At 44.7% G+C, this 13,691-nt stretch overlaps 1 protein-coding gene across 1 annotated transcript in view; it reads right to left on the bottom strand.

Moving 5' to 3' along the window:
* The window catches only part of OCA2 (OCA2 melanosomal transmembrane protein), a 65,348-nt gene that overhangs the window by 13,152 nt on the left and 38,505 nt on the right, over window positions 1–13,691 (bottom strand). Inside the window, exons 3-5 of the mRNA XM_086372309.1 lie at window positions 9,184–9,282; window positions 6,549–6,737; window positions 1,684–1,741 (exon numbers count right to left, since the gene is read on the bottom strand). Coding sequence (XP_086228435.1) covers window positions 1,684–1,741; window positions 6,549–6,737; window positions 9,184–9,282 — 346 coding nt within the window. The remainder of the gene's footprint in view (window positions 1–1,683; window positions 1,742–6,548; window positions 6,738–9,183; window positions 9,283–13,691) is intronic.

The following is a 13,691-nucleotide window of genomic DNA, read 5'->3' as shown; positions in this document are numbered from 1 at the left end:
GGAATACAACCCATATGATGGCAAGAGTTCACACTGTGGAATTTTCAGAGCACCTTATACACCCTCAGAAACTAAATTAAAGTGATGATGAGATAAAAGATTACAGAGGTTCAAAACAAATTCCTCAAACTCTGTTTTGGTTGTGTCCACAAAACACCAATATTTCAATTACCAGAAGAGTGAAGACCAGACACAGAGTTCAGGTGAGCTCACAGGGATCAGGGGAGACTTGGCCCAACCATACCTCCCAGTACACCCTTGAAAATCCAGTACACCCACCCACCAGGCTGTGCTAAGCAACTGGGTCTTCAGAAACACACAGTTGTTTGAATAGGAAGTAGAGAGGCAAATTGGTAGCCAAAAAAGTAAACTCATGAAGTTTTCAGTTCATTGTAATTGTTTTTAACCTAGATTTCCTTTCTGTAGACCCCTCCTCTCCCCCATTATGGGTTATTAAAGAGTTGCCTGTATTCAATTCAATTCAGCCAATATTGACTTCGTGCCCACTTGCTGTCTGAGATGCAACATTGTTCTCTACACATCACACTGAGAAGAGTCTTGTCATGCACTATTCTCACATGCATAGAACCCCAGTCCTCGTGCCCACACACACAGATAATGAAGACCATGTATTTACAGCTACACATGGTCACACACGTGCAGTTTCCAATCACAAAGGGCACCCAGCACAGCTGTCACCACCGGCTGCCTGCTAAGAAGAGCCATAACCACACCAGTCCTGGAGTCCACAGGGCACAGGTATGGAAACACTACTCACCCACCCCTTCCTTGCTCACAATCTCATATCCTGTCACATCCTGGGGTCTCTCAAAAATGGCCCACACAAAGTATCCTATGCCAATGCTAAAATTAGATAATAATTATTAACTGCAAAAATAACTCCCTAGGCACACACACAAGCTCAAAATGGTCACAGACCACAAAAGACCTACTTGTCCCACAGAGGACTGCACACACACAAACACACAGGCAGACATGGATCCTCATATCCACATGCACACACACAGATTGGGTGGGGGGAGGCTCACAGTTGCTCATTCAGCAAATGCATTTTAAGTGCCTATAATGTGATCTTGGCTAGTGCCACATCAGGGCACATACCACACAAATGCTGGCAATGACACTCATGACACCTCAAGTCAGAGGAGCACTCAGGTTGCCTCCAGGGTTCTAGCTCTGCAACCATCCCTGGGGATGCAGGGCAAGTAAAATCAGAGCAGTCTCCAGGGAAGAGGCAGACACAGAACTTCACTCTCTCCCAAACAGCTGGGCGCCACTCCAAATGGGCACTGAGACATTCCTAGGGGCAACCATGACTGCTGGACATGTCCCAACACAAATAAAGAGTGCTTACTGCATGTAGTTGAAAAGAGAATTTGGCAAGCCACTTAAGGTAGGGATTAAGACCCCGGGGCAAGCTGCCTTCTACAGAGCACAGCCAGATCCTCATGGTTTCCACTGTACAAAGTAGGACAAAAGTAGAGGAATATTGCTAGGGGCGGGACTCCCCAGCTACCTCCAGACTGCCATCTCACATCCCCTCAGCATCTCCTCCTAAGAAATGTGTGTGTGTCCCACACCTCAGGTGCCCTGCTACCCAGCCCGAAACACCCAGGGACTCTGCTAAACAGACCCCAAGGCTCAGCATGCCATGGTACTCACAGAGCACAGCACCACAAAGACAAATAAGCCCGTGACTTTTAGCCACTGTACACAGCACCTGCAAGAGAAAAGACAGGTCCCAGATCACGCTGATGGCAGTCTTATTTGCATGCACCCACAAAGGTCAAACCTCAGATATCTGCTGAAGCCTTGGGTAATGTCCATCTCAAAGAATTCCACATAGAATTCTTTGAGAATTCTTTCTATAACATGATATGAAGGAGGATACTGCTGAGAACACCAATGACCTGTTGTAAACATACAGCTTCATGAGAAGCAGTTCAGAGGAGGTTACAGGAGGAAACAAAATTAAACCTGAATGTCTGAACACATCTTCTTGTCAGAGATGCTGAAGTTCAAGATTTGGGCCTCTTCACTAGCTTTTTAAAGGCTCTGGTTTTCTGGAAACAAGCTTTATCTTGGCTCTCAGATTCATATTTATCAATTATTTTCCCTTAAGTTTTCTGGAAGGTAAGAATATGGATTTGATCATTGAATAAACATTGACTGAGACATAACCAAACAATTCAAGAAAGAATTTGCAGTGTTGTAACTGGTTGTACCAGCAGAATCCTTTAAGAATTCCTTAAGAGATAATTCAACAGACAATCCAGCCCTCTGTGGACCCCTGATAGTCATCATTACACACTTCTTAATTGTGACCCTCAGGCCTTTGGGCAAATATGGTCCTGGCAGCCATTCCTGGCTTACCTCTGCTCCTTTCACCTCCTCAGGGCCCACCAGACCCCATCTCCTGAAGATATTATCACTGCCCAGTTGCTGGAGAGTGCTCTCCCCTGGTTGCTTCCCCAGGGCAGGCACTGGGGTATTTGTGCTCAGCCCCTGCCAACGTGCTCAGCCCCTGCCAAAGATAAGGTGCTGGTATACAGCCTGTGCTTGACACATGTTTGTAGAATGAGAGAAGAAAGTCTATATTGGAACATCTTTTTCGAAATCTTTCTGATCCTTTCAAAATGGCAAAACCTTGTTCTGCATTCTTTTAGATTTAATGAATTTGATGAATAATTATATCATACTTCCAAATTATGATCAATAGTTCCTATTCAAATGGGAATAAAAAATATTTCTTTTTAAAGCATGAAGCATTAATTGAACTATCCTAAACACAAATGTCTTTCTACATAACTGACACATACAGCAGAGCTGACCATCCAAAATAGCTTTTACAAGTTTCAACAATAATGTGTAGTACTTTCGAGACATGTTAAAAAGAATGTCACTAAATCTTTCAGTTAAATGGAAAGTTGGAGGCAACTACTCTATGAATCATAGAAGATAAAACAACTACTGAATGTGAAGGCTTAAATGTACTGATCCCATTTTCCATGCCACAGGATACTTGAAGAACCTCACATCCTCTGGAGTTGTGAGCCAGCATGCTGGAGAAGGCTGTAAACAGTATCAGGGCTTAGCATCACGGTGAATGACAGGGACCAGGAACCTGTTCACATGCTTTCACATAATTCAAATGATTTTAAAGAAGATTAAACTGGATGAATATTTTCCACACCTATAGCTAAGACCAGTCATGGTAAAGAAACTACACATGGCTAGAAGTGAAACCGTTAGGTGTCTTTTCAGGGGGCTCCAAAGAGCTCCTCGTCCTTTATGTCTCAGTGCAGAAAGAATTCAGCGAGAGATAAAGTAATAGATATAAGTGATGTATTAGAATAGGACATTTGTGAGGCTTATAAGTGAGTGGGTGAGACAGTGTCACACGCTGCGAACTCAGTGGGCCATAGTTTTATAATCAAAGGTAAAGTGAGGAAGGGGAGAAGACATCTTTGTCTTTCTTGAGTAAATGTCAAGCTTCCACCATCCTCCTCCAGGTTGAGCAGGGGAGTTTTTCTTGTCTGTATATGATCAAGCTAAATTCACAAATTATTATATTTTTATGTGTGCAGAGAGCATGTTATTGAACTCACTAGGCAGGATGGTGTCTCATGCCACCATTGTTTTATTGTTTTGAGGCATGTCTTGTGCTTCTGTTGCATGGTTTGTTGCTAAAAAGGTCTGCTAGGTTTTGGTTTTGTGGTTAAGCAAACATGCTTTCTTGAGTAATCATTAAAGTACAGGAGTCTCTCACATTTTTTCCACTACATTCCCCAAGTGGGATTTAATTACCTACATCGTCCCTTCACTCTATCCCTATCAGGAGGCATGGTCGAAAAGACATCTCTAAGCATTGGTGGGGGACCTGGGGTCACATTCCTGCCCCTATCCCTCTGCTTCTCTCAAAAACCTGCAAGAAAGTGAAAGTGAAAGACACTCAGTCATGTTTGACTCTTTGTGACCCCATGGACTATACAGTCCATGGAATTCTCCAGGCAAGAATACTGGAGTGGGTAGCCTTTCCCTTCTCCAAAGTATCTTCCCAACCCAGGGATCAAACCCAGGTCTCCCACATTGCGGGTGGATTCTTTACCAACTGAGCCACAAGGGAAGCCCATGCATGACCTCAGGCAAAATCCTTACTTTCTCCGAGGTACCTTCCTTTATCTACCTCTCAGGATTGCCTGTAACATCAACAGGACAAATGAGAGTGGGCCTCTCTGGCTAAAGACAGATACACTTTGGGATGCAGGTTGGTACACTTCTAATCAGCCCTTCAAACAGCTTCAGAAAAGATGGGCCCCCTTATGTAGAGAAATAATAACACTAATATTTGACAGCTTCATGGTGTCCTCTCACCTATCCATGGGTTTTCGCATAGATCATCTTAGTGGAAGCCACAAAAGGCTGTGGAGCAAAGGGAATGCCTTTGTGGCGCAAAGGCAACAAGGAGATAGTTGCATGGACATGCCTGGCCCCTGCTGGCTCCTTAGCTACCTCTGAGCAGATACAGAATGGGGACCTTGGTGGTCCTGGTCCACAAGCTTTATTCTGTTTCTAACACTGCCACTTTCAAACATACGGTTTTCAATAGAACACTTCTTTCTTTTTTTTTTTTTTTAATTCTTCTTTCTTTTTTTTTTTAATTTTATTTTTAAACTTTACAATATTGTATTAGTTTTGCCAAACATCGAAATGAATCTGCCACAGGTATACCCGTGCTCCGCATCCTGAACCCTCCTCCCTTCTCCCTCCCCATACTCTCCCTCTGGGCCATCCCAGTACACCAGCCCCAAGCATCCAGTATCGTGCATCAAACCTGGACTGGTGACTCGTCTCATACATGATATTACACATGTTTCAATGCCATTCTGCCAAATCTCCCCACCCTCTCCCTCTCCCACAGAGTCCACAAGACTGATCTATACATCAGTGTCTCTTTTGCTGTCTCGTACACAGGGTTATTGTTACCATCTTTCTAAATTCCATATATATGCATTAGTATACTGTATTGGTGTTTTTCTTTCTGGCTTACTTCACACTGTATAATAGGCTCCAGTTTCATCCACCTCATTAGAACTGATTCAAATGTATTCTTTTTAATGGCTGAGTAACACTCCATTGTGTATATGTACCACAGCTTTCTTATCCATTCATCTGCTGATGGGCATCTAGGTTGCTTCCATGTCCTGGCTATTATAAACAGTGCTGCGATGAACATTGGGGTACACGTGTCTCTTTCCCTTCTGGTTTCCTCAGTGTGTATGCCCAGCAGTGGGATTGCTGGATCATAAGGCAGTTCTATTTCCAGTTTTTTAAGGAATCTCCACACTGTTCTCCATAGTGGCTGTACTAGTTTGCATTCCCACCAACAGTGTAAGAGGGTTCCCTTTTCTCCACACCCTCTCCAGCATTTATTATTTGTAGACTTTTGGATCGCAGCCATTCTGACTGGCATGAAATGGTACCTCATAGTGGTTTTGATTTGCATTTCTCTGATAATGAGTGATGTTGAGCAGAAAAGAACACTTCTTTCAAGTGAATGCTCATGCAGAAGCCCCAGCACACAAAGCAGGGAGAGCACTCCTCCTCTGACCCCTGCAGGTGGTCCTGCGAAATGCCCTCACATCCCCCATGCATGTGCATGCTGTGCCTTCCTACATATGCATGGAGGGCTTGGCCTCTCTCAGACCCACCCAATCCCTTGCCCCTTGTGAGGAAATTAACGAGATGCCACCAGTCTCTCGTCCCATGCTCTCACATCCCATGTTCTGTAAACAATGGCTTTGCATGGGTATGTAACAGCTGAGATCACTTAGAGCACTGCACATATGCCTCACGAGGTACTCGCTTGGCCACGGGCTACTTTTTTCTGGAAATATATATATATAAGCTTCACCTGGAAAAGCCCTGAAGGGTTGTGTGCAGTTATGTTATATCTGCTGCTATGGCTGCTGTGCCAGCCAGGAGACACCTTTCCTACAACTCTTCACATTTTCTTCCAGCCTCTTAGCTCGTGCCTTGCCTACCTTGGGTTCAGTGAACAGTACACACAGTCAGATTCAGCAAGACAATTGGTGTCACAAACAGGATCAGGGAGAGACCCCTAAAAACACTCTGCTGCATGTGCAGAAACCTTAGTCTCTGGTTATAAATGATAATATCAGCTTCTAGAACACCACAGGGACTATTCTCATCTGCAAACCCTCATGGGCATCAAGACCCCAGCCACACAATAGAAAGGAGTATGGAATGTTAGTCATTAAGGTCCATAATTGGGTTTTCCTGCATCCTTAAAAGCTCCATGCTGGTTCAAATGTGCCCTTATCTATCTTCCAAAGCCTGAAGGAAAAGCAGACTACTTTCCAGGAAAGTACCACCTAGCCTTCCTTCCCTGTCCTTGGGAAGGATGTCCTGAGGGCAAGACCCACTTCCCTGCCCCAGCCCAGTCCCAGGGCATGCGCTGTGTGACCACCACCCCGTGCCAGTGGTGGCGCTCCCAGTCTTCCTACCTCAGCTTGGCAAGACGGAACCTGATGTGAGCACTGTCCAGAAGCTCCCCCTTCTCTAAGAAAGCGGATTCAGAGGAACCTGCCAATTCTCTGCTTAGCAGGGATCTTCCCTCCCACTCAGTTGAGCTGTCCTCCCAAGATTCTTCACCAGTAATGAACTCTGGGTGGCAAACGGGCATGCACCATGACCTGGAAATTGAGGCTTTGTGGTTATTTTCACAGCAACAGTAGCATCTCCAAAACAGTTCATCTCAAAGGTGAGCATAAAATGTGAAATCAACCCTGGTTTTTAAAAGGACCATAAACATTGTAATAGTGTCAAGCTGGTAGGAATAGATCTTTCTTGACATCACAGACCCTTGACTTCAGGGAAATCTTCTGGGGTCACACAATCTTCAAAATAAACTGTGGCCCCTCAAGAAACATCAGCTTGTTCTGAGTTTGGAATTTTCCAGTAAACCTTTTTCTGGCTCAGACCACCTCTAGTGCATTTCAATTTTTGCTTTCTCTTTGACTGTGCTGGAGTTCCCAACACCTGGTTCTGTTATACTCATCCTGAAGCACAATGAGTGATGTTAGCCTTCCCTCCTCTGTACTAGGCATCTTTCTGTAATGGAGCTGTAGAGAAGATTGTCTACGTTGTTTTCCTGCCCAACATCTACAGGAGCAGGAATGAGGAACATCAGTGCTGGATTAGATGGACCCAAGAACAAGACCTCTACCTAGAAGGATGGATCGAGGGGGATCATAAATTTTTATCAAAATTACATGTGGATGCATTGTTTACTTTTATTGAATCCTTGAGCTTCTAAACAAGTCCTTCAGTACAGATTCTCAGTCAGCACTTGCCTCTAGTAAGGCTGCTCCAAAGCCCTGAATTCCCCTGTATTGCATGGAATACTTGTGGGATGGCAATATTGACACAATAGCCACAACTATTATGTTATGCCTCTCAAACCCAGCTAGCTCAATTGGGCATTGTGATTCTCCTGAACCCTTATCACTGCTTTAGGACTTGTTCACAACAAGAAAAAAAGTTTTATTCATAAGGAGAAGCTCAAAGATGCAAACTAGGCTATGTGAAACCCATATGTAATATCCATATTCTGCTTCCCAACTGTGATGTGAGACAGAGCTCAGCACCCCAAGGCCTCTGTGTTCCAAGACCAGGATAAAAGCTTTCATGTTCTTGAGTTCTTGGTTTTCTAGAGAATCACGAGTTGAAAATGTCTCAGGCCTTAACAGTTTACCAAGTAATTCAAAGGAAAGCATTAAAGGGAATGGATGGGTGCAGTGTTCATTTTCAAAGTTACTCATTAGGAGAGATGAGAGTTGTTATCTCCCTGGTGGCAGAGGCCTTGCTAGGTGCTGGGATGGGATGAAGAGGACTCAGGCTGGCAGGCATAATCACAGGTAACACAAGGACAAGTTCCAAAGTCAGGACATGCATTTGGTGTTTGAGAGCAAAGAAGGAGCATTGACTCTTGAATGAGCTGTGGAGGAACCAAGGTTTTACAAAGGAGGTGACATTTGAGCCCCCTTAAACTTGAGTGGGCCTGACCTGGAGAACCAAGGAGGACAGGAGTTCCCTCTCATAAAATGGACTCAGTGGGAACTTTTTCAGGGAAACACAACTTGTCATCAAGAGTTTCCTGGAAGAAGCCAGATTGGCTCTGCATTGGAAGGTGACAATCAAGATTCCTATACCCTATCAAGTTCCCATGAACTTGAGTCTTTGGACAATGAGACCAGGAACCCACCTGGCATATGAGCACCCTCAAATTCTGATGCACCCTAAATGGTGAAGGCTCCCAAACAGTTACAGACAGAGCTAGGGAGAAGGTGGGAAGTTCCTCAGAGGCTGTGGGAGGGAGGCTGAGTGCAAGGGTCAGTGGGCAGGAAAAGAAGGTCCAGGACAATGTCCCAAGATTGTAATGTGTGAGCAATCAGAGAACACCAATGAGGTGACTCAGGTTTCTGGAAGTTTGCCTGCAGAAGGAAGGGGAGATGAATTGGAGGACTGAGTTAGGGTTCTTCACCCTAAGGGAGACAGTCTGTAACTCATCCTACAGAGCAGCTCTGCTTATTGGTTTCAGAACCAGGCAGGTTTATCTTCAAAAGGAACTTATAAGAAGTAGAGTTTTCTTTCAAATCATACATTTTAAACTTAATAATTATTGACATAGAGTTAGGTAATTCTTTATTGTGGGGAGGTGTTCTGCGCATTGCAGTATGTTTAGCAGCATTCCTGCCCTCTACCATAAATGCTAGTAGTACTGCTTCCCCATTTATGACAACAGAAACATCTCCTGACAGCGCCAACCTCAGCCACAGTTGAGAAGCCCTGACCTCTTGATACAGCCTGTCAGAGCTATGTGCATGCATGAGTGTGTACATATGCTATGCACTCATGGCAGGGTTATGCTCAAGGTTATTTGGAAATTCATTAGGCACAGAATACAACTACTAGAATCATGAACACATACTGAATTGACAAGGATCTAGCAGAGACCAAACATGTCAGGTAAAAACTCATCTTATTCTCCAGCATGAGTGTAATGAGCATAAGGGTAATGCTCAGAGATTTCTTAATTTCATAAGAAGAAAGAAAAGGGAAAAAAAAAAAAAAACTCACCCTTTTTCTTGTGAGAAATTCCTCAGCAAAGGAGTGTTTTCTGTAAAGCAGGGTTCTTTAGACCTGGAGCTGAAGACTTGGGAGAAAGGAGGGTGAGACCTGAAAGACACAGTGAAGGAAGGGATCATTAACAAAAACTGAAGGATGTGTTCACTGGTGGTTACAGCTAGATCCAAGAATGTGCCCCAAGAATCAGTGGTAAACTTCACATGTTATATCTGAGTTGTAAAAAGTTGGAGTTTAAGATAATTAGAGACAATTTTCTACCCCAGGCTAAACCACACTAGAAATACAAACAGAAATTCACACAGACTAGATGCTGTGGGGTCAATACTTTTAGGCTCACTTTAGTGTTATAATAGAGTCCAGTCATGTTTGCCATTCCATGCAGTTTTTCCTCACAAAAGCCATGTTGCCAAGGGTTCCCAGCGCATTTGCCAAAACTGCTTACCCAAGTTGACCAACTCTGCCAGAGTACATGGTCGATATGTCATGAATCAGTCACACTGGGGGCCCCTTGAGGATGACCCCCTGGGCCACAGCAGTGTGCATATACATGAGCTCCACCCCTAGAAAGCACTGACATACTAGTGCTGCATCATGGCTGTGTCCATTAAGTCAGGCACAAGAGCAGAGAATATAGCATGTCTCCTGCTATGGCTACTGCACCAGCCATGGGAGAATACTGCTGTGCTTCACTTTCTGCAGCATAATGGATCTCACTGCCAAGCAGGGACCCAAGGTCTCATAACGTTCATCATCTCTGTCAGTTACTGCCTCTCTGTCAGAGATGCTGGGTTCTTCAGAGCCACAGGGTTCTTGCTGTAGTGCCAATATACATTGCTCTAGTTCTTACAAGTGTCTTTGCACATTGAGCACTGGTGCAACATCGCATAGGGCACAATTCATATTCGCCTTCAGGACAGTCAGGAAAATCCACCCCATGTTACCAGTGATAGTCCATGCTGCCTTGTTCAGCTAATGGGAGTTCAACCATACACTCAGGCAGAGTTGGTCAATTTGAGTAAACAGTTTTGGCAAATGCATCGGGAACACTTGGCAACATGGCTTTTGTGACTTTGGGACACAGGGATGGGCCCAGCATTGAGAGAAGTAGAGGGATGGCATGAAAGATGCCATTTTGAAAGTCAAAAGACTCCCAAAGGAGGCCTGAGCTGGCAGGAGTCCCATCCAGTTTACAAGGATGCAAAAGTGGACTGATTTGTGCAGAGGTATACTGTAAAGGCTGTGTCTTATGTAGAACAGTGTACAGTCAAGGCTGTCTCCTGTGATGTAGGTTTAGTAGAACAGTGTACTATAAAGGCTGTGTCCTGTCATGTAGGGTTAAGAGAACAGTGTACTGTAGAGGCTGTGTGCTGTGCTCTACGTTTAGTAGAACAGTGCACTGTACAGGCTGTATCCTGTGATGTAGGTTGGTAGAACAGTGTACTATAAAGGCTGTGTGTTGTCATGTAGGTTTAGTAGAACAGTGTTCTGTCAAGGCTGTGTCCTGTGATGTAGGTTTAGTAGAACAGTGTACTGTAAAGGCTGTGTGCTGTGATGTAGGTTTAGTAGAACCCTGTGCTGTACAGGCTATGTCTTGTGATGTAGGTTTAGTAGAAGAGTGTACCATAACCACTGTTGTCTGTGATGTAGATTTAGTACAACAGTGTACTGTAAAGGCTGTCTCCTGTGATGTAGGTTTATTAGAACAGTTTGCTGCAAAGGCTGTCTTGTGAAGTAGGTTTCATAGAACAGTGTACTGTACAGGCTGTGTCCTGTGATGTAGGTTTAGTAGAACAGTGTACTGTAAATGCTGTCTCCTGTGATGTAGGTTTTGTAGAACACTGTGCTGTAAAGGTTGTTTCCTGTGACGTAGGTTTAGTAGAACAGTGTACCATAGGGCTGTTTCCTGTGATGTAGATTTAGAACTGTGTACTCTAAAGGCTGAGTCCTGTGATGTAGATTAGTAGAAAAGTGTATTGTAAATGATGTGTCCTGTGATATAGGTTTAGTAGAACAGTGTAGTGTACAGGCTGTGTGCTGTGATGTAGGTTTAGTAGAACCCTGTGCTGCACAGGCTGTGTCCTGTGATGTAGGTTTCATAGAACAGTGTACTGTAAAGGCTGTGTGCTGTGATGTATGTTTAGTAGAACACTGTGCTGTAAGGGCTTTGTCCTGTGATGTAGGTTTAGGAGAACAATGTGCTGTAAAGGCTGTGTCCTGTGATGTAGGGTTAGGAGAACAGTGTGCCGTAAAGGCTGTGTGTCATGATGTATGTTTAATAGATCAGTGAACTGTACAGGCCGTGTCCTGTGATTATAGGTTTAGTAGAACAGTGTACTATACAGGCCGTGTCCTGTGATGTAGGATTAGGACAACAGTGTGCTGTACAGGCTGTGTGCTGTGATGTATGTTTAATAGATCAGTGTACTGTACAGGCCATGTCTTGTGATGTAGGTTTAGTAGAATAGTGTGCTGTCAAGGCTGTGTCATGTGATATAGGTTTAGCAGGACTGTGTACTGTAAAGGCTGAGTGCTATGATGTAGGTTTAGTAGAACACTGAACTGTAAAGGCTGTGTCCTGTGAGGTAGGTTTAGGAGAACAGTGTGATGTAAAGGCTGTGTCCTGTGATATAGGGTTATGAGAACAGTGTGCCATAAAGGCTGTGTGCTGTGATGTATGTTTAATAGATCAGTGTACTGTACAGGCCACGTCCTGTGATATAGGTTTAGTAGAACAGTGTGCTGTCAAGGCTATATCATGTGATATATGTTTAGTAGGACTGTGTACTGTACAGGCTGTGTGCTGTGATGTGCTACTACCCTCTGATTCTCTTGCAGATTTAAAACAGTGTGAAAGTATTCGGAACCTTTGGGTGGGCTGTGAATGCCACTAAAATCTCCACCTTGAAGCAGTTGGTGCAGCACCTGTAGGGGGTTTTATGGGTCCTTAATAAAACTCCGCAGGAGTGGAGTTGCCCCTGTAGAGGTTTTCCCGCAATTTCACAAGGACAGATGGTGGAATGGACCTGGCTGCATAAAATAAAGGTGCTCCACATGTGGTGACTGGCTTTTCCAGCCCCATGAGGGCAAGGACTTCAACATGAGTTCCAGGTGATACCTGGCATTGGGTTTTGTTTTGTATCAGGGGTGTAACTGATTGTTGTTGTAGTTTCTGCTGTAGCAAGATGTAAATCCAAGGGTCAGTGTTACTTGCCAAGGGAACATCACAGAAGATGGACTGCACATAGAATGTGAGGCGAGAGCAAATTGGCCAAGAAGGCTTGTTCAGGCTTTCATCCCATGTTTTGTAAATAGTGACTATGCTGACTCATTGGAAAAGACCCTGATGCTGGCAAAGATTGAGGGCAGGAGGAGAAGGGGACGACAGAGGATGAGATGGTTGGATGGCATCACTGACTCGATCAACATGGATTTGAGTGGACTCCGGGAGCTGGTGATGGACAGGGAGGCCTGGCATGCTGCAGTTCATGGGGTCTCAAAGAGTAGGACACGACTGGGCAACTGAACTGAACTGACTATGTAACAGTTGAGATCGTTTATGTACCTCACATCACGAGGTACTTGCTTGGTCACAGGTTGTGTGAGGTAGACATATACATGAGCTCAATCTCTGGGTCAAGAAGATTCCCTTGAGTAGGAAATGGCAACCTACTCCAGTATTCTTGCCTGGAAAATTTCATGGACAGAGGAGCCTGACGGGTTATAGTCCATGGGGTTGCAAAGAGCTGGACATAACTGAGCATGCACACACTTCACATGCACATAACAGAGAGCTACCACCAGCTCTGAAAAACTCTAGACTCTGTAGCCAGAGACCCCAGGATTCAGCTTGGCCCACCAGTGGACTGACACCAGCTCTGGGACCCCCAGGGTCCTAGAACCAAAGACTCCAGCACCCTGGTCTACCCACTAGCAGTCCAGCACTAGCCCTGGGACTCCCTAGGCCTAAGTGCCACCCACCAGCAAAATAACACTAGCTCTACTAGCCCCACCAGCCCAGACCAGCCATCAATAAGCCAACACTAGATCCAGGATCTTTGATCTTTTTTTAAAAGAGAAGTTAGTCTTTAATTTCTTGTTTCATAAATAAACTGGCTAAATTGATTGCTTTTTGATGATTAGTTAAAGAGACCAAATCCCGTGTCTTCATCCAAATACTCCAACTCTTTCTTTGGTTCAACTTTGTGGCTTTGGCAGCAGTAGAAACAACAGTAGTTACAGCACTAGCCCTGTGACACTTTGGAGCTCTTCAGCCATCTACCATGTGACCCAGCCACACCCATCAACTTCCAGGGCAGGGCCTGGCAATCAGCAGACCAGAGGCCAACCACACCTACCAGACCAACCACAGTAGTCATCTCATCACAACAGAAGGACCCACACAGCCCACCCTGGGAGCATCCATAGTGCATTTGGCTCTGGTGACCAGAACGAGTAGACTTCTGGGACACATAAGCATATCTCCTACATAAAGCCACTTC

This window comes from Bos grunniens, chromosome 2 (assembly GCF_055505025.1).
Source record: "Bos grunniens cultivar Pamir isolate PY7600 chromosome 2, Bosgru_T2T1.0, whole genome shotgun sequence".
Classification (NCBI taxonomy): Eukaryota; Metazoa; Chordata; class Mammalia; order Artiodactyla; family Bovidae; genus Bos; species Bos grunniens.
This window is presented reverse-complemented; position numbering and strand designations above follow the sequence as displayed.